The sequence below is a fragment of the Ceratocystis lukuohia genome (genome assembly GCF_044167205.1).
Source record: "Ceratocystis lukuohia strain C4212 chromosome Unknown Supercontig1_pilon, whole genome shotgun sequence".
Classification (NCBI taxonomy): domain Eukaryota; kingdom Fungi; phylum Ascomycota; class Sordariomycetes; order Microascales; family Ceratocystidaceae; genus Ceratocystis; species Ceratocystis lukuohia.
In genome coordinates this window covers 600,557-620,493 of record NW_027263520.1, presented here as the reverse complement: position 1 = coordinate 620,493, position 19,937 = coordinate 600,557, and the positions used below count along the sequence as shown (strand labels likewise).

Here is a 19,937-nt window from a genome sequence, read left to right as displayed (position 1 = left end):
GTTGTAAATAGCGCAGCTGGAGATGTTACTATCGAGTGTTAACGTTAACGACGCTGTTACCTAGAGGCTTGCTTTTCCCTCTACGCTCAGTGCATGTTGTATTTTTTCATTTGCAGGCTTGGGCCACAAGAGTATACCCATGTATACCAAGACGCCACGTTCAAAAGAACCAAACCCATGCAAAATCAGAAAAGAAAGGAAAAATAGACGTTTCAACATGCAGACGGGGCGGGGTCGTACCCAATTCGGCGATTACGGAGGATGGCATTCATAAGCCCACGTAATGGCACATAATAGAGATTGATCTCGCAGTCCATTGTTGCTTGCTTCTATCTGCAAGATGGAGACTCACAAAGCGCCAGCTTGTCCATAGCGCACGCCTCGTAAGCACGCCTCATCCACCCAGGTCCATGCATGACAGGGAATAAAATAGAAGCCAGAGGAATATAGAGCATGCAGGGAGCTAGCACGGCAGCATGTAAGAAAAGGAAAGAAGAAGAAAGATAGCACCAGCGCCTACTCTTTTGTCTGATGTAAAAGCTATCGCGCATTACGTATGGCCTAGCGGGCGTGCGATCTCTGTATCGATAATGAACCATCTATCAAATTCGGCCTCAACCCACATGCCAAGTTAACGCCACAGACAGAAGGCAGAAGGATTGACTTGCAAAAATCAACAGTCAAGGTTCTCCACCACGGCACATGCCGGTAGCATAGCCGTAGCTGCAGTACGCTACTTCAGAAGAGATTCTTGGTGTCAATGATTTGTCTTTTCTTTTCTTTCAAAGCAATAAGGGACAAAGAGAGGGCGCCATGTACACCTTGTGCAACCTACGGTAATGAACTGTACGTAGCAAATACGCAAGATTTCAGCACTGGCGTCTGCTAGCCCCGCAACTCTGACCAGGCCTTGCTGCTGATCATGGTCCAATCAGGCGCTACGGGTATCAGTGCTTCTGGGAACACCATGTCCTTTCGAATAAAAAAGCCCGGACAATGGAGAATTGCAAGCTGAAGACTTTGGCCCGTAGGTCCAAAGTTATGGATGGGCAGATAAATGGACTGCCGTGATGACTAAGCTGTGCAATTTTCAAGGTTACACGAGATTTCGCTGTTACTTTTGGTAGTTACTGAACAGGGAGCCAAAGAATAAGATAAAAAAAAAAGAAATAAAAAGGATATTTGAATAAAATAGTCGAGCCAGCCACCCAGAGAACCGCCATCATCATAAGAAATACATAGACAAACATTATTCCAGAAAAGAAAAGAAAAAAAAGGACAGATAATATGTACAGTATAGAAGAGAATGAAACGAAGGAGAAGAATCAAAAATTAACATACGTCGTTTTTACCGCTCACCAATGCAGATTGCAAAGAGATCGTCGACATATGTGCGCACGTCACCAAGCTTGTCGCCACGAGATGAAATCACCTTCGATCCCATGTGGCCAACGCTGTGCTGCATGTTCTTTAGCTCGATCCCGCCACCGAGAGCTTCCAGCAATGCCGGCGACGAAGCTTCGCCAATCAGCGGAATTCCGGCCACAGAATGCAGTCCGTTGGCGCTGTGCACCACTGTTGTGGCATTCTTATCGTCACCGCTGGGCTCCGTGCCAACCTGCACCGTGACCTCCTGCGAAACCATGATGCCGCCAAAGCCGGCAGCACTGTTGCCCACATGGCGATCGCCAGGCTCAGCACCGTTCATGGTCATATCGCCCTGGTCAGTTGAGTGTCGCCCAGGCCACAACTTGAGTGTAGACGAAGACCGGTTGCTGGTTCCATCGCTGGTCTTGGTGCGGTAAAGAGTCGTTGGCACAGGGTTTCCATCGCCGTCAACTGTCCCCCCCTTCAGAGTTCTCTTGAGGAAGCGCTTAGCTCGTGCTTTGGGGCATCTGACATCTCCATTTGGTTTGTGCAAGGCAACAGCTACCTCTGTGCTATTCACCACAGGGGCAATGTCGCGGTGCACTCCACGGGAGAAGGCAAGGTGATAGGCGGAGCCAGTGAACATGAGCTGGTGGAGCTTGAAGAAGTTGAGAGGGATAAAATTAACTGATGGCGTGACAGCAGGTTGATGGATAGGAATGACAGTGCGCAGGCAGATCATCTGGCACATTTGCATAGGAATCGGTGCAGCACTTTCACCTCCGTCCATCTTACTGTCGCTGACCACGCTGGGGCGAGAGCCGTGGCTAGATCCTGGGCTGGCGGACATGCACGGTAGCTCAATAGGCTTGCAAATAAGCATTGCCTGGTCAAACACACCAGGTTCGAGCTGGCCTCGTAGGGAGGTTAAGGCATCAACTAGCATGTTGGAAAAAGCGTTCTGGCGAGCCGTAAGCTTGTTGCCTGTGACATTCTGCAGCATGCGCAACATGGCTGTCGTGCTTGTCCGATCAAAGCGGGCTAAGAAATCAAGCTGCTCCGAGTCCAGGCGTTCCAAGGGTAGCATCACACTAGGTAGCATGTTGCGAGTAGTCGAGCGGACAAGGACCTCGAAGCCTTGCGAAGACACACGCGCACGTACACCAAAGAAGCCAAGGTGTACGCCAGGGACCAGCTCGCGCGGTTCGCGCCCATAACGCGCCATATCATGAAGGCCAGACTCAACATCTGACGGCTTCAGGCGCAGACTGCTAGCAATAATGCTACTGACCTGATGGGGCTCTGCAAAGCGGTAGCCAGCAGCCTGGAAGTCGGCAGCATCACGTTCATTATCGATGGAGCGCACCAAGAACATCAGGCTACCGTGGCCATAAGAGCGGCGTACGTCAGCCTTTTCGTAGTCGCTCGCCTGGCCACGGGAGTTGTGGGAGATGCCTGTGGGGATAATGTGGTCCCAAAGCACGCCAAGCGAGGTCATGGGTGTCTTGAGTCTCTCAGCTAGCGCGGCAGCGGCAACACTAAACATCTCCTTAAACACAACATCGTACTTTTCAATGGCCTCCCCATGCGAGTTTACTAGCTTGATCTCACCATCGATGGTATCGTAGCTGTATGATGGCAAGAGACTCAAATGGGTAGCAGTGTTCCGCACTAAAGGGGCAATGACACCCCAGTTGCGCGAGGCCTGGAACATCCAGTGAAACAACGGATGAGCCTCGGTCAGCGAGTCAGAAGAGGTACGTTCAGGGAAGCTGTCCGTGATGGTCTCAATGGGCAGTAGACCCTCGCGGGTCACTAGAACACGGCCATGCTTGTCAAACAGGCCAGCAGCAAGAGTGACCTGCTTGGCCTTGGTAGCATAGCGACGAACCATGCGAGCAGTGTAGATAGATGAAGCAGCAATAAATAGACAGGCACCAACACTCTAAGTAAACAAGAAATTACGTTAGTATATGACAGGTGACATGACAGGAAAGGATGGAAAATAGGGAAAGGCTTAATTAGGAACAACTTACCAAGCAGATGACCATGATAGCAGTCACATTGCGAGACATTGCGTTGCTAGTCTGCTTCAGGTGGACCAGGCGATACTGTGTGCCAGTAGAAGCAACCCAATGCATGCCCGAAACACCGCCAGCCAGCAACAGAGCACTGATAACCCGTTTCCACCAAGCCTGCGTCCATGCAGCACGGTACATAAAGAAGGTGGCCAAGGCGATATTGCTGGCCACAATGGCAATGACGACACTGCCAATGACATGAGGTAGGGAATATATGCACGAGTAGTTGCTGATAGAGTTGTTTCCAAGGTAATGCATACCACATACAGCAGCACCAGCCAGTGAGCCACCAATAGTAACTCGCCACCATGAAACGGCGGTGTTACTGCCTGCAGCGACAAAGGCCGGCAGGAGCACAATAACGGGCACAAAGAAGGAGAGGGCGGTGAATCCAGACGAGTAGGCAATTTGCAAGTAGTTTTCACCGTTGAGAAGCTGTATGGCACGGTTTCCGACATAGTGCTAGAATAGGGAAGCCAGGCGTTAGTAGAAAGGCTCCAAAACAGAGAGCAAGGCAGGCAGGGGGGGGCGGAGGCTGTATCGTCAGCAACCAAAGACGCTTACCATTGACCAGATGGAGATACCGCCCATAGTTACAGCAGCACTAAAAAGAAGAAGACTATGCGAGAGCAGATACACATATTAGTATCCATAAACCACGATGTCAACACCATAGAGAATCATGACTTACTGGTTACTGAGGCCCTTAGGTGATGTCCGTCTGTTAATCAGCTCTAGAGTGCACAGTGAGCCGATAAAGCTAACACAATAGCTAAGCACAACTAGACCAGCATTGAAAGTCCGCGGTACGATCTGCCCATTCCACTCGCTGAACAAGTCAGTATTCACGGCCATCTTGACAAGCGCATGAGAATCCATCGTAGCTATGAGCTGGACAAGATAAACTGAGAGGAGAGAATTCCAAATCAAGGAAAGCGCAGTAATGAAGCAAGAAAAGGGAGTAGAGGGAGACGGAGGTCTGTCTAGCTAGTAGAAGACCGCTCCCTAAGATTCCGGGTCAAAGCCGGACAAATTAAGCGTAAGAGGCTCTTATAAAGAGTCAGATAGAAGCAGAAGCAAGACGTAGTAGGAGGAAGAAGTAGAGAAGCAAGAGCAGTCGTGGTATCGTCTCTCAGGCCGGTGCAATAGAAAGAGGGAGGGCGAGCATAAGAAGGCGTAGAAACAAGCTGCCTCGGGCCAAAAACGAGCTGGGTAAACGCTCAAATGAATGAGGAATAGGAAGGAAGAGTACAGGAAAGAAACAGCTGCCGCACCAAAGAGCGTGTGTGCAGGCAGAGAAAGGGCCGAGCCAAACAGACAAAGAGAATCGGCCTCAAGAGAAGACTACGCAGTGAAGGAGGGGTGCGAGGAAAATCAGAGATGGGAGGCCCGGCGACATGGCTGATATATGTAGATAGAAGCAGGTGCAGATCCTTTTGAGGGGGGAGAGAAGACGCTACTTGCAAGAAAAGGCAAAGGCCAAGCTTTTTTGGTCTACTTAGCACTAGCATCTAGACGAGAAGAGCGAGGATGGGGGAAAGCAAGGGGTGGGAGAGAAGAGAGGAGAAGGAGGGCTTCACTCTGTTTTTTTTCTTCTTTTTTTCCTTTTTTTTGCCCATTTTCTAACGAAGCATTCCTTTTTATTCTTCTCCTGCTCCTCTCTTATATCCTGTTTTTGACTCGTATCCTGCCCCATCCCATCGTCTCCCAAAGCCTCCTGCGTCAAAGGGAGAACTTTGTCACCATATCACAGAGGCACCCCCCAAAAAATAAATCTAGATCGAGATAGAGAAAGACAACCGGTCGGTCTAGGGAGAAAAAAGAAGGCGGTCGAGACTATACCTCAGCGTCTCCTTCTCCGTACGTACGTATGTACATACATACAGACATAGAGATAGATACATGCCGTAACTTGGGAGGGAAGAGAAAGGGAGACAAGAAAACAACGACGGATCCCTACGCCCAAATCGCCCAGAATTAGCACAGTTGAGTAAGAGCAGGGTTCCTGGGGCTACTAGGTTAAAACTAAACGCAGACAAGGATGGTTTGTCCGAGGACCTTCAGCTGTGAATAACAGAACAAAGCAGGCCGGGGGCTTGCACTGTTATAGTTGGTGGCTTGTGTTTGTGCTTGCGCTTGCTGCTGGTGCTTGGACCTGAATTTGTTCAGGCCCGCCCCTTAGACAGACAAGAAAAGGAAGCTCACAGACAGGCTAGCTCAGTACACTGACATGCCGTCAAGGCCCCAAGTTGTGACGGACGGGTCATCAAGCTAAAAAGGAGTGTCTCTAGCAAGGGAGGGGCAAGACTTTCCCAAGAACAAAATTATACTAGTCCAACACCGGGAGAAGGGGTTCGTTTTCACCCCACGATATCCCTGGTCTAGATCCCATGTTCCTTTACACAACCGGAGCACACTACTACTGTTTCCACGTGCTGTCCTCGATGAGTTTGTCGTCTAGCTTCCTCTGGCTCTATACAGCTAGAATGGTTGGGGGCTTGGTTTTTAGGCAGGCTAAGCATCTTGACTAACGCCAGTTCGCATCTCGTTTCTTCATCACATCAAGGCCTTCAAACCCAGACGCGTATCTTTTCCCCCTCTTCTATTACTATTGTGTCCTGTTTGGAGTTGGCGTTGGCGTTGTTTGTTTGCTCCCTTTCCGGTCAGGGGTAAGGTGGCCAAGCCAATGCTGTAAGAAGAAGAAAAAAAGTAAAAAATTTGAAGCCCACCTGCTCCTCTCTCTTCCTTCTACTCTCGTTCTCCCTACCTTTTCCCTTTTTCTTCCTCCCTAGGTTCATGTATATCTCATGATGGATAACACCGGCCACACGGAGCATCCTTCCTGCTTACCAGCAAACCAAACTTTCAAACGAGAGAAAAGAAAACATAATAAGTATCCTGTATTGTGTACATTTCATTCGTCTCCCTTGGTGCCCACTCATAAAACCTTCCCAAACAGGACAATAAATGGTTCGCTTGTCAGCTCCTAGTCCTAGTCCTAGTCCTCGTCCTCGTCCTCGTTCCCCTCCTTTGCGTATTATGACCTGTTTGTTCTTCCTGTAATTTCTCCCTCCATATCATTTTTGAGAAGTTCAGCTTTGAGTCTGTGACATGACTTGTCTTGTCACTGGATACTATCCTCGCTCTATTTTCTCTTTCCCAGTAGCAATTATCATTATCAGGCCCATTCAGCTCTTGCAGTGCCCAGCAAATAAGGTAGACAATGCCACTGTAGCAGGGTTGAATGCAACCGTCCGGCGTCTAAAAAATTGTGCTGTCCCCTCTCAAAGGAGAGAACGGAAATAAGGTGTATGGATTTTATGTTGGCATCAAGATGCAAACGAAGGCGAACGTACAACTAAAAATAATATCTATCAGTCAGTCAGTCGGTCGGTCGGTCGGCGCTCTATGTCATGGATATAATTGCCGTGTCCGACGTCTTACCAGCGGGCCGCTACTGCTTGTCAATCCATTTGTAAGTCCAAGATTCCAGATTTATGCTTGTTAAACTTTTTATGTCTTTTATGTCGGTCCTGTGATACTCGTCCCCCTTACAGTAGACTCTTGCCCGGCCTCGCGTTTCCTCTTCCATGCTTCCTTTTTTATTTTGCATCCTCTCGCTTTTTCAGGAAACTCCATTGTTTTCCCTCCCTTTCTTTGCTTCTGTGTGGCAAACAGTTTGAATCTCTCTTCGCATGCAACGGCTTTATCCTAACCCAGTATCTGCTCTGGCTTTGGTCTTATCTCCCAGCTGCATCATCTGACGACTCCATCTCCCTTGCCTTGCCAGTCTAGCCATTTCGTTCTTTCTTTTCTTTTTCCCATGCCGTGTCAGGCCATTTGTTTTCTTTTTGTTGCAGAGTTACTCCTCCCCTCCATAATAGCACCCTTTTTTCTGTCATTCCTTTTCCATGCTCTCTGTATTCATGTGCATGTGAGCATGCGTGTTTTTATCTAGTGCCAGCCTAGTTTAGCCCTCCCTCCCCTTTTTCACTCAAGTGTCGTTTTTATTCCCTTTTTGCGATAGCATCACAAAATGCCCTCCGCTTCGTCCGGCCGACAGTTACTGTGAGGATAAAAAAAAAGATAAAAAAAAGATTGTCCATACAATTTGAATCTGAATTTAGTCGATAGCTATAATGTTTCACAAGCACGTGTAGTCGTTGCTTGGCCTTTTCTTCCAGTTAGGTAGTTGCATGGTTTTTAAGCTATCGAGTCATCAAGTTCTTGCCCTTTTCCCTTTTCCCGAGTCCTGTTCCTGCCTTGCCTTCCGCACTAAGACAAAACCTGTGTTCTAGAAATCAAGTCAAGCATGTGCTGTGCTATGTATCATGTTACCTGGAAATACATCAGCATTAGCATTGTAATCACCCTCGTTGCCAAGTCCATCCCAAGCTTCTGGAGTGAGTTGCGAGCTGATTCGCCCTGCCAAACACGCCCATGGCTTGCTTGGGCGTTTCCATGATCTGTGCTTCCCTTGGGTACATGGCAATATGTATTCGTAGCATTTGCATTAACACAGCAACACCTGGCACCCACCCACTTACAACCGCGTGGTAGGTAATTCCGCTTTTTTTCTTATGTCCTTATGAGCTCCTTCAGCCCTTCTTTTTTTCGTTTATTCTTTTGTATTCAATCCTCTTCCATTAGTATCATTCTTTTCCTTTCGTCCCTTCCCCTTCCCATACATCTATCTTCCTTCTCTTGGCAATATAACACTACAGCCTTCTTCCTAGCTCATGGTTTCTCGATTTGGGCAAAACCTTGGACCTTGTATCGTTTATTCTTCACGCGCAATTTTACAGATTCGTTTTCTCTATAACCAATAGTACCAATAAGTCCTCCTCCCCTTTCTGCCAGCAACAGACGCCAACCCAGCTTGTTTTCTTTCAGCGCGCCAAAGCTCGGCAAAATAAATGAGCGAATGGCTATGCAACCCCATATGACATGTGACCTTACCCCCTTCCGCCCAATATAGCAGTGTCTTTCCTCTTTCACGCTTTCTTTCTTGTAGCTACAGAAAAATAAAAATAAAAAGACGTCTGTCTGTGCAGTCTCTAGCATTTCTTTGGTACAGCCCGTGTCAAAGCATGTCAAGCTGCAATATAGGCGGGTAATATTATGACGGACAGAACGCGTCTAAGCTCTGTTAGCTTCAAGCCAAAAAGTGAAAGGCATTTCCCGTGTCTCTCCGTTTCCGTTCCTTCTTATCCGTCTGTGTTTGTCGAGTCCGACTGCTAGTTTCACTTTCTACCCCCTCCATCCATGACTTTGTCCCTCATCTCTTTCCCACCCTTTAGCTCTTTCGAATGCATTGACTCTCCTCCTTCTCTCCCCATTACGGCGCTAGCCGCTACTCGCACCTGAGGACGAAAGAGAAGAAAATGCGTGTTCACGGACTCTAAAAAGCACACCGAACTCTCAGACCTCGAACGCCCTGCGACTTGTGCCCTGAACAGGAACAGCATCAAATTCTCAAAGACTAGACCAGGATGCTTCAACTCGGAGGGCTCTGAGGAGAAAAATGTGTATGCAAATAGCACGTAAGCTAGAGAAAACAGTCCAAACTTTGACATTGCTGACTGTCAAATTTGATAATCAAGTCGCTATGAATCATGCTACTGTATAGGGACCTAGACCTAGTCTAGCCCTTAAATATACGCTCGCCTTGACAAGGTGCCACTACACCATACGTCTTTGCACGTTTGGTTGCGGACAAGTGATGAGATGTCCTTCCAAAAGATCAGGCACGATATAACACAATATATATTAGTGATCACCTCTTTTTGTTATTGGCACTTTTTCACTATGCCAAGATAATCCAACTATAGGCTTAGCTAGGTCATAGATTCAAGACTAGAAACGCCTCGATCTTTTTACTGGACCAACACAAGACGACGGATGTCATGGGAAAGGGGTCAACTCGTAGGATTTACATATTTGTCTAGCCAACAGCAGGGTCAGCCCCGGTAGCTTTAGGGCTTCCAGGAATATGTGGCAACAAGTCGACGATAACCGCGAGAGGCGGAGGTCAATGCAAGCATGCAATGCAGTAAGACACCGATAGCATGGACATAGACATAACAGGACTCCGGGACTGAGAGCTGTAGGTAAGAAGTGAAATGACAGGATATGACAGATTATAACAGCTTGGATCTTGTTTTCCTCCCTTTGACCTCTTTCTTCCGCCCTCTTATTCTCTGCTACGTCGCAAATGGCTCACTGACATTTCTTCACAAGGAAAAGGATATGCAAGTGCCTTCCCGTGTGTCCCTACCCCCCCCCTCCAAAGAAGATCGATACATATGCACGTACTGGCACATACATTACATGAACTTTGCTTTGACAAGTGGCTGGCGATGAAACGGGCCTACTAACGCTCATCACCCTTCTTTAGAAACAGCCCAAAATGACGGCTTTAGCACGCCTCATGTCCACGACTGCTCTATATCTATACGCCCTGTTTCTTAAATGTCCTGTACGCTTCCTCCGGTGTATTAGTGCTCAACATGTCCCTTTTGTGTGTTTGTGCGTTTGTATATGTAAATCATCATACTAGCTTACGTAGTTAAGCATGCCAGGAACCCGTAGATAACTTGTCATGTAACAAACAACAAACAGTTCAGGGGAGACTTGAGTGATGGGAGTTGGAGACTGGGAGGTCAAAGATCGTCTCTGTGGCTGTTCAAAAACAAAAGACAAGTACCTGCGGGCGTTCTTGGTAGTAAAACTAGAGCTGGTTTGGCGATTATCTCCGCTCTTGGACATTAGCACATCTCTTACTCTCCAGCCAACCTCCAACCCACCCGGAGGCCTTTCCAGTATCAAGCACAACTCCAAACTGTCACAGAAGGCAACAAAGTCTTTGCCATTCATATTCCCTCTTCCATAAAGTCTCTCTGCACGGGACTCTTAGCTACTCAATAGTTTCAAGAACCAATGCAAGCGTCTTCTTTTCATCTATTGGAAACTAAGCCGTTTTAGATTCGAAGTTACAAAACCAGACAGCGGAGATTTTATTTCTCAGGTAAACCTCGTCAAAGCCCGGTACACTAATAATAAGGACATTAGCATATCTGATTTTGACCAACTCCATGGGTACCGCAAAAACGGGAATCTCAGAATCCATGGTTATAAGGCCCGCAAACTCCACAGATTCGACCCAAGACATCATTTAGCCCCTCTAATAGCTTAGGTCTTGGTCTTAGTCCCATGATTTTCTATTTTCGCTAGAACGAGCATCTTCCAAAGCTATCTAGTAAAGTCGATACGGTATTAGGCGATGACTTGGATTATTAGATTAGACGATGGGGTTAGTACTAACACTGCCGAGTAAAATTAAAACCCCAAGCCTTTTAGTGCCTCCAGGAGACGCATGTGAGGACAAGAGGAGTGTAACAGGATGGAGATGCATGTTGTCGTTATTGTTAGGGTTAACCGATAATCATGTGCCTTAACCCATACTTGATCAAGATAAAGTATGATGATGCACGATAAAGCTATCAGATAACGATAAAAGATAACGAAAAAACAAATACCCACTTTGATGAAAAAAAATCACGACTGCAAAAAGACAGAGTTTCTGTCAAACTTTTCCTTCTATTCTTTCTTCCTTTTTCATCTCCATGGTCTCATTCGGAGCGTTAAATACAGTCCAGATATGAGGTGCGATTCTAACACTATAGGATACCTATTTTAGGGTAGAGGCTCATCAGGTAAGCTCCCACCCAATCCTATTTTCCCCTTTCTCTAAGCGGCCTTCCCATTTTGAAAAGATGAAGTACAATGCAAACCCAGCTCACTCAGACACAAAATATTTGTGATTGCTGAGAAAGCATATTATCTACACTCTGATCAAACACTCCCATCGCCCATTCTCACTTGCAGTCTGTCATGTTTTGACTCTCAAGCTAACTTGTGTTACCAGTGTAGGCTCAGTATAAGAGTGATGATCGCCTGTAGTTAGTTATCCAGCGTAGAGCCGCCATATGTTCAATAAATAAACTCAAAATATCCTCGCATTCCTGGTTTTCTCGTGTCTATCGTATGCCCTGTAATCACTTTTGCCGTATGTTTTTGGGCTTCCGCTTCTTAAAAACTATTGCTGGTTCAACTTCTGCTTGTGTCTTGGGGGCACTGGATGGGGCCGCCTCATCCTCAGGCTCAGTCTTGATCTTTATCTTTGTCGCAGATTCTTCGCTGGGAGTCAGACTGTCGCTCACGTCAAATTTTCGCTTGATTCCCTGTGTGTCTTCTTTGTCCTCGTCTTTGACAAGTGAAGACTCGATTTTGGGCTCCGCCTTTCCAGTAAAAAGATCACCACGTAATAAGGCGTCCAGTTCCTTGTCTTCGCTGGGCGCAAGTTTAGAATCATGTCCCCACTTCCTCGGCTTCTTGAATAGTCTGCTCATTGCCTCTTCTTCCTCTTTCTCCTCCTCTGTCACCTCGCGCTTCCGCATTCCTGTCGCGACACTATCTATTGATTTTTGACCATCGCCCTCGCCATCGCGTGGTATGATGCGTGTAGATGTAACGGTCCATTCTCCCGCAATCGCCATATCTGGGCGTAATTCCGAGGGGATGGCCACGCCCATATCTGCTAGTTGCTCTAACTGACGCTTGCGTTCATCTTCAACAGAGAGTTTTGACGGTGCGGAGGCCCTATTGGGAGGGCCTCGGGAGCCAGGGCCTGCGTTAGAGCTGTGGTCACTGGCTTTGGACTCTGAGGAAGCCCCTCCAACGATGCCATTTAGCCGGTCAATTTCGCGCTGTGTTCGCTCCTTTTCGCGCTCTTCTTGGTCATGCGATCGATGTAGGTTGCGTAAGAAGCGCTTCAGGGCACCCTGATGCTTGCCAGTGCTCTCATGGTTATTGCGCTCAAGTTTGGTGTCGCGTACGTAGACGTTGCAGTACTTGCAGAAGTATCTTGGTGTTGATTTCCAGTATTCCGACATGATGGCAATAGAGAGCAAAGAAGACCTCTGATTTGGGGGAAAATCATCAAACCAATCAAGTTGAGAGCAGCAAAGCTTGAACTCCAAGTTAATATATGTTGCCTTCGGTGTATTGATTTTGTAGATTAGCCGAGGATCAGCCGGCGCAGTTCAGCTTAGAAACACGCTTTCCTGCGAGCTTGCGAGGAGAGGTGGTTTCATATGCTCGAGGCTTATATTACTTGCAAGCAACGCGACTCACACACAACAAGTCTGGTTGGACATCAGCAACCGAAAATTCTAAATACTGTCCAAGTGGATTTCTGCATTTATTACCGTTGCTAGGCTAGGGCGACAGCCGGGAAGGCCTGCTTTACGCTGGGAAACATCTGCATCCATCACATCTAATCGGCTGTAGGCGTTTGTTTGAAATCTTGCTCTGAAGCGATTCTGCGTGCCTTTACTACTTCCAAAGGCCACATAGATCTCGGTCCGATTGTTCTCAAGAACATTAACCGTTGATTTGGAAGGTTGCTGTACACAACAGTCGACCGGGCCGTTTCCCCCTCAAGAATGCATATCATCAAGCCCGCATGGCTTAGCCACAGTGGTAGGCTAAATAACATGTCCCTTCCCCCAACCTCAGCCATCAAGATCACCATGCTAACCCCTTTCAAGGCGAGCAGAAAGACTTTGAAGTCTACAGTTGCCACGTGTCGCCCGACGGCAAGCGACTAGCCACTGCCGGCGGCGATGGGCACGTTCGAATTTGGAGTACCGAAGCTATCTACAATGCCAACAATGATTCATATACAAAGCCTCGCCAGCTCTGCCATATGAGCCACCACCTCGGCACTATTCACTCAGTGCGCTTTTCGCCTAACGGAAAATACCTTGCCTCGGGAGCCGACGACAAAATCATATGTGTTTATCATCTTGACAAAAGTGCCCCCAGTGTTGCCTTCGGATCGAGCGAACCGCCGCCAGTCGAGAACTGGAAGACTTATAAGCGTTTGATTGGTCATGACAATGATGTGCAAGATTTGGCTTGGTCTAACGACTCCTCAATTTTGCTTTCTGTCGGCCTAGATTCCAAGGTAGTGGTTTGGTCGGGCCACACCTTTGAGAAGCTCAAGACTATATCAACACACACTTCACATGTCAAGGGAATATGTTTCGATCCCGCCAACAAATATCTGGCTACCGCTTCAGACGATCGGACAATCAAAATCTTCCGCTTCACATCCCCTGCCCCCAACGCGACGCAGCACGACATGGTCAACAACTTTGTTCTTGAATCTACCATTAGCGCACCGTTTAGAAATTCTCCCCTCACTACTTACTTTCGAAGATGTTCGTGGTCGCCAGATGGAAACCACATTTCAGCCTCCAATGCCGTTAATGGCCCCGTCAGTTCTATAGTTATCATCGACCGGACTTCCTGGTCTAGCGATATTCATCTCATTGGCCATGAGGCGCCATCCGAAGTTTGCATGTTTTCACCAAGGCTATTCTATAATGAAGATCCCGCGAAGGTTCCAAACACCAGTCTTGTCACAGTCATCGCATCAGCTGGCCAAGATAAGACCCTTACCATTTGGAATACCAACAATTCTCGCCCTGTGGTGATTCTCCAGGACATTACTGGCAAGTCTATCGTTGACCTGTCTTGGGCCCCCGACGGCCAGACTATTTTTGCTGCTAGTCTTGATGGCAGTATCATTGGCTTCAAGTTTGATGCTGGTGAGTTAGGATGGGTTGCCACTGAGGAGGAAAATTACAAGGCCCTGCATAGATACGGCGTATCAAGGAAGGGCATGGGTATTGCTGAGGATGTTGATGGTCTCCATCTCGAAAACAGTAGTAAGCAGGATGAGTCGCGCGCCGCGCAATCGAGAATGGGAGCGCTTATGGGCGACGCAGCCTCCGCAATTAAGGAAGAAGAGGCTGTTCCTCAGACAAATGGTGTTAAGAATGGCATTTCGAAACCTACGATTACAACAACGATAACCGCACCAGGAGCTTCAGGAGCAGCAGCAGCGGTTACACCTACTACCAACGGCACCACACCAGACCTATCAAAAGAAAAGAACAAGCCTGAAGAGCCCACGCAGGAACAAGAGAGTGCAGAGAAAGCTGCGGCTAGAGTTAACGAGCTCAAATCACGTGTGACCGTGGGTAAAGATGGCAAAAAGAGAGTCGCGCCTCTTTTGGTGTCATCGTCGGGTACGGGATTATCATCGTTACCACAGGCACAACTTGTTGGCTCAACAACTGCAAAGGCGGCTCCCAACGACGCCCCGCAAACCATCATTGATATTTCTAAACCCTACGATGGACTGCCAAAAGGAGGCTTGGTGTCTTTGATTATCGGTAGCAAGCGCAAGGCGGCCATAATAGAGACTGAAGACACACATGAAGATGCACCTCAGAGAGCCACTAGTGGTCCTGTACCGGTTGTAACGAATGGCCCTGACGGTGTCGAGGCTGTACAGCCAACTGCCCCAGCGGACGGCCTTGTGCCTGTGCCTGACTATCTTCGATCTGCGGTATTGAATCCCGCGGTCTCTTATTCCCATCTACGACTAGCCGTGCCTAAAGTGCGGTCCCTGATCCTGCGGCCATTGGAAAAGGGCATTCTGCTTGGCGAAAGCACACTTGAAGATGCTACTAGACTGGGCGAGAACATTATACTGGAGGCAAAAAATCCGACAAACGCACGGGAACCAACCAGGGTTGTTGCATCGAAACGTGCAGAGGTGCTGTGGGAAGACTTTCTTCCCCGGGCTGTCCTACTGGTAGCCGGAAACCGCAACTTCTGGGCCGTTGCCTGCGAGGACGGAAGTGTGCATGTTTGGACGCCTGCCGGAAGGAGACTTCTCAACCCTATGATTCTTGAGTCTCAGCCCGTGATTCTTGAGTGCCGGGACTACTGGTTGTTGTGTATCACTGCAGTCGGCCTTTGCTATGTCTGGGATATTCGGTCCCAGTCATCTCCGAACCCGCCTGTTTCTCTGGGCCCCGTACTAGAAATTGCGGCAACATCACTTAGTCGACATGGTTTCGTCACTGCGCCTGGAGTCACTTCGGCCCACCTTAATTCTAGTGGACACATAATCGTCACCCTGTCCAACGGTGACGGCTACTACTACTCGCGTGAAATGTTTGTATGGCAACGGCTGAGCGAGTCATGGTGGGCAGTTGGCTCCCAGTACTGGAACAGCAACGACTCGTCGATAAGTGCACTGCAAAGCACAGCTGTAGGCCCCAAATCAGAAAGCTCAAGTGGAAAGAAGCGCGCCAAGAAGATCAATGCGTCTACAGGCGTCATTCCCTTCCTCGAGCGACACACTACGACCGAGTTCTTGGTCAAAGGCCGTGCATACAACCTTCAGCGCATTATTAAGCTCGTCATGGCCAAAGATGGCTTTCAGAACTTTGAGTCTAGTGTTAGCATTGCACATCTTGAGACACGCATTGCCGGCTCTATGGCCTTAGAAGCTCAGGATGAGTTCCGACTGTATCTCTTTATGTATGCCAAGCGTATCGGTGCTGAAGGCCACCGCGGCAAGGTCGAAGAGCTTTTGAACTCGTTGGTAGGTGGTGTCATGCGTGACATGCAAAGCGATGATGTGCCCGCCAAGGGCTGGTTCACCAAAGACGGGCCGATATGTGGGTGGGACCGCATGGAACTGCTCAAGGGCGTGGTGATGATTCTCGGTATGTCTTTGTTTCCTCCTCCTTTTGTTTCGTTAACGTCTTTGCATCCTCTACATGTCTAGACGTGTTGATTTTGATTGGTTCTAACTCCATTTTTCCTCCAGGCAAATTTCGTGAAGTCCAACGGTTGACTGTACAATACGCGAAGTTGATCAACCTTACCAACAACGGCAGTGGCGATGACGAGGACGATGCCATGGATGTGGATGTGGTCACAGGCAATTAGGGCTTTGAAGCTATCAGAGGAGAGCAACCCACGTGTGGCTTTGTTTCTTTTCTGCTGAAAACCCTCAAGGTCACGTGCTGGTTTTTATCTGCCTTGTTTTCTTCGTGAGTAGTTGCTATTTTGTCTAGCCACCCTTCGCTTCACTGTCAACGTGATGATCTTCCGGAGCGTTCTATTTTTTGTTGGACGCCACATGTTCGACGATGGCGCTCTGTTTGGGGTGGGCTAGCAACTTCTTTTTTCTAGAACGCCACAATGTGGTGTTTTCTTTCCAATCTGGGAGGGGGAGGGAGGGGTGGATGGTTGCTGGTGTTTTTATCCAAGAGGTGCCTGATTTTAGGGCCTTTTTTTTACTGATTTCTATGAAAGAAAGCAGTATAGGTATAGATGTATAGGCTTCTTCTAGAGACCCATCTTGTAGTTGTAGTTATATAGTTATATTACTTAGTTGACCTTGATCTTTATTTACTTGTCTTTCGTACTTGCATAACTGATTTTCTTGAGCGGCAACGCGCCTTCTCTACCACTCGCTAGATGTTCGGTTCAACTCTATGATATTCTGTGTCATTGTTTTGGGCGGGATGTAAAGACACAGGCTATCATTCGGCTTATTAGTAAGACCGTGAAGCCCCAAATTGTGCTACTTCCATATCGTGAGGCCACTTTCAGTTGATCTGTAGCTGTAGTTAAAGTGCCTACGAATCTCGTTTAGTCCGTAGTTTTCCCACTCGGCCAAATTCAGGATAAATCTGCGCCCCAGCTGGTTGGTTGGAAGCTGACGCGCCCTAGTTTGGCAGGTGCGTTGTGGTTGCCGGATATGTACTGTTTCTAGGCTACCTTCCGATGAAGATGGTGGGGTTGCGTGGGGCTCGGTGTTGGTCTACCGGCTCCACACTGCACATCCACCCCACAAACATACTTCACACACTTGCTTCACACTACCTTCTTGATCCATGACAGCCATGTAGGACATGTGGCTGGCCAGGCTTCTCCATGGCCCTATAGAGGCGTCGTCGACTGCTGGCCCCTCCCTTCTGTTTTGTTTTTGGTCCCTCCACCCGCTTTCTACTTGATTCCCCCTGTCTTTTGCCTTCTCTCTTTCTCTTCCTTTAAAGCTCGTTCTCTCTCACAAACCTCGATCACGACTCTTTTGTTCATTTGCACTGTTGGCTGATCTTTGCTGCACAACAACAACACATACACACGTCTAACACAAACATATAGGCCTTGGTTTCATTCAAAGAGACAATACCGAATGACCTGCTGACCGTTTCCCCTACTACTCTCTTTACTTGCGTGAGTCTCTTTTGTATGACCCTTCACAACCACTCGCTGTGTTTCTCTGGCTGTTCCACGATTTCAACGTCTGTCATTTATCGTCACGCTTACCCTCTTTTGGTTGCCTTGTGTAACAGCAGCTCAGACAAGACCTCCTGTTGTTTTCTTTTTATTTGTCTTTCTTTTTCTTTTCCCCAAAATGGCTGCCTTAAAGCTGTTGAGCTGTGAGTTGACTCTCATCGTACTCTGGTTACTTTGTTTTTTGCAGGTCAGCGTTGTGACCTGCAGCTTCTCGCCTATTCCCTGGAAGAGCAATGTCGAGGCTACTACTCTGCAGTCAACGGTAGTCTCGCTTGTCCACAATAGCATCGGTTTGGATGACATCCTTGGAGACATGGCGCTCTTTGGCAGTCTCGTAGAGAAATACGCCGCCGACTACGATTGGGTAGTTTTTGGGAGCTCGTGGTTTTCTAAATATTTCAAGGAGAAGACGTTGAATGCAACGTCTGCCGTGTGGGATTATGAGACTATTTCCTCTAGGAATGGAGGTGCTGCTGGTTTTGGCGCACCTTCTAGCCTTCCGGCTGATAGAACATCAGAGACTGCTGCTCCTGACCACACACTAGGCGAAGACGGCATTTAGAAAAGCTGGGCATCTAGTGCTTTGGCCAGGGAAGATAAGCTCCGTGCTTACTCATGGTTCCTGCGTCTAGGCGGTCATTTAGAGAAGGTAGGGCAGACCGATGTGGCGATTGTGTGTATGTAGGCGGGTGTGAATGGGTGTGCTATGATTTATGGCCTAATGTGCTCTGTCACTGACAACATCCACTTTCTCAGTGTCGCCTGTCACGAGCCCTGGACTTTGATGTTGGCGTCTCCGTTTTCAGAAGACTCTGTAGAAGGTCACTTGCCTTCTATCATGCCGGCCCGTGGTTTGGTTGCCAGCGCTTCGCAGCAAATAGCCGAGGAAGGGCTTTTAAAAGAGACGCCTGACTTCATCAAACTCTGCATGACACCAGCAAATTTGGGGGTTGAGTCTGTTGAGTATATGCGAAAAGCCTCTTCTAATATTCGAGTAATTGTTGACACCGCGAACCGCCAAGCGATGCAGGTGTTCGACAGCGAAACGAACAAGCCTCTAGCCTCCCAAAGCACCTCGATAGAAATGGGTGTGTCTAGCAATGGCGCCGTGAGCCTGGGCTAGGTGTCCAGGTCGCGGTGCATGGTCCATGGGATCGGGACTCATAGGCCGTATCTTCATAACAGCAGCGGTTTTTTTAGCGCATGGACATTCCGAAACATTCTGCAGTCTCCAACTCCGTGTAGTTCATGGTGCGCACATGGAAGACAGCAACGATCTCTAGGAGCGCTAGTCAAAGTTCGCGGAAGACTTTGGGCGGCGCAGCGATTTGCCAGGGCTCATGTCAGGCAATACGGTGATTGACGAACGCAACTTTCTTGAACTGGCCGCTATGCTATGCACAAGGAGCAGAAGCGCCGAGCTGGGAGAGCCAAGACGCTTTTTTGGCCCAAGTAAAGCAAGGGGGCGATAATGGTAACAAGAGCGAGAGTGAAAGCAAGAGCAAGAAAGAGGGGCTAAGGATAAGCTAGGCTGGGTAGCAAGACAGGAACAAGCATGAGCACAAGCGCAAGCACAGGCACAACTGTAGGTAGATGTGGGTGGTGCTTTGGGCGGCTTGCAACCAAACAGGTATTGTTTCGTCTGGGCTGGGGGCAGACAGGGAAGGAGATATTGATTCGTGATACAAACAGAAATTCAATGGTGCCTATAGCATGAGTGGAAAGATAGAAAGGGTCGAAGCTAGTGGGGATGTTCGTTGCGCCTGCATACGATTGTTTGTTTGATTAGTTGTCATTGCTTTTGGCAGAGACACCATATAATACGGAGAATGTTTTGGGCTTGACTGATCAGTGGGTGACTTGTTTAGGGTTGACTGATTGGATCATGGAGTTTATGCTGTTTGAACCGCCAAGCAGACATAGGGAGACAAAGACCAACAAGGAGCGGAGGATCGATCTAACAATGAAGAAGAAACTAACTGACCGAGCTTGCGTATTTGCGTGTTGTGTGGGCATCAAGGGCGGCGTCTAAAATTGCCTGTTCTTATGCTTGCACCGTTGTTTGGTGAAGCGGTAAGCGAAGCGAGCAAGGCGAAAGAGGCACAAGAGTAACAGACGGAGATAGGTTAAGGGGAGGAGAACGGGGTTTGGAGTGGCCACTCACTAGGATCAAGGTCGGAGCCTGGAGGGATAGGCTGTAATAGCCCTGAAAGGCTTCTGTTTTTATAGTGGGTGCCACTGGCGTCAGCT

General features: G+C 48.3%; 4 protein-coding genes across 4 annotated transcripts; 2 read left to right on the top strand and 2 right to left on the bottom strand.

Moving 5' to 3' along the window:
* Positions 1–1,348: 1,348 nt before the first annotated feature.
* On the bottom strand, positions 1,349–4,328 carry HOO65_010158 (Signaling protein YkoW; the record flags this gene model as incomplete). Its single annotated transcript, XM_071005390.1, has 4 exons — positions 1,349–3,313; positions 3,405–3,911; positions 4,014–4,068; positions 4,141–4,328. The coding sequence occupies 4 exons, from the start codon at positions 4,326–4,328 to the stop codon at positions 1,349–1,351; spliced, it is 2,715 nt and encodes a 904-aa protein (XP_070861980.1).
* A 7,178-nt stretch (positions 4,329–11,506) lies between these two features.
* HOO65_010157 (uncharacterized protein) lies at positions 11,507–12,403 on the bottom strand (the record flags this gene model as incomplete). The annotated part of the gene is made up of 1 exon (XM_070999655.1): positions 11,507–12,403. The coding sequence occupies one exon, from the start codon at positions 12,401–12,403 to the stop codon at positions 11,507–11,509; it is 897 nt and encodes a 298-aa protein (XP_070861979.1).
* Positions 12,404–12,955: 552 nt separating this feature from the next.
* Positions 12,956–16,328, top strand: HOO65_010156 (Protein hir1; the record flags this gene model as incomplete). Its single annotated transcript, XM_071005344.1, has 3 exons — positions 12,956–12,992; positions 13,061–16,102; positions 16,165–16,328. 3 exons carry the CDS (start codon positions 12,956–12,958, stop codon positions 16,326–16,328), a joined length of 3,243 nt encoding a protein of 1,080 aa, XP_070861978.1.
* Positions 16,329–17,805: 1,477 nt separating this feature from the next.
* On the top strand, positions 17,806–18,249 carry HOO65_010155 (uncharacterized protein; the record flags this gene model as incomplete). Its single annotated transcript, XM_070999654.1, has 1 exon — positions 17,806–18,249. The coding sequence occupies one exon, from the start codon at positions 17,806–17,808 to the stop codon at positions 18,247–18,249; it is 444 nt and encodes a 147-aa protein (XP_070861977.1).
* Positions 18,250–19,937: the final 1,688 nt, after the last annotated feature.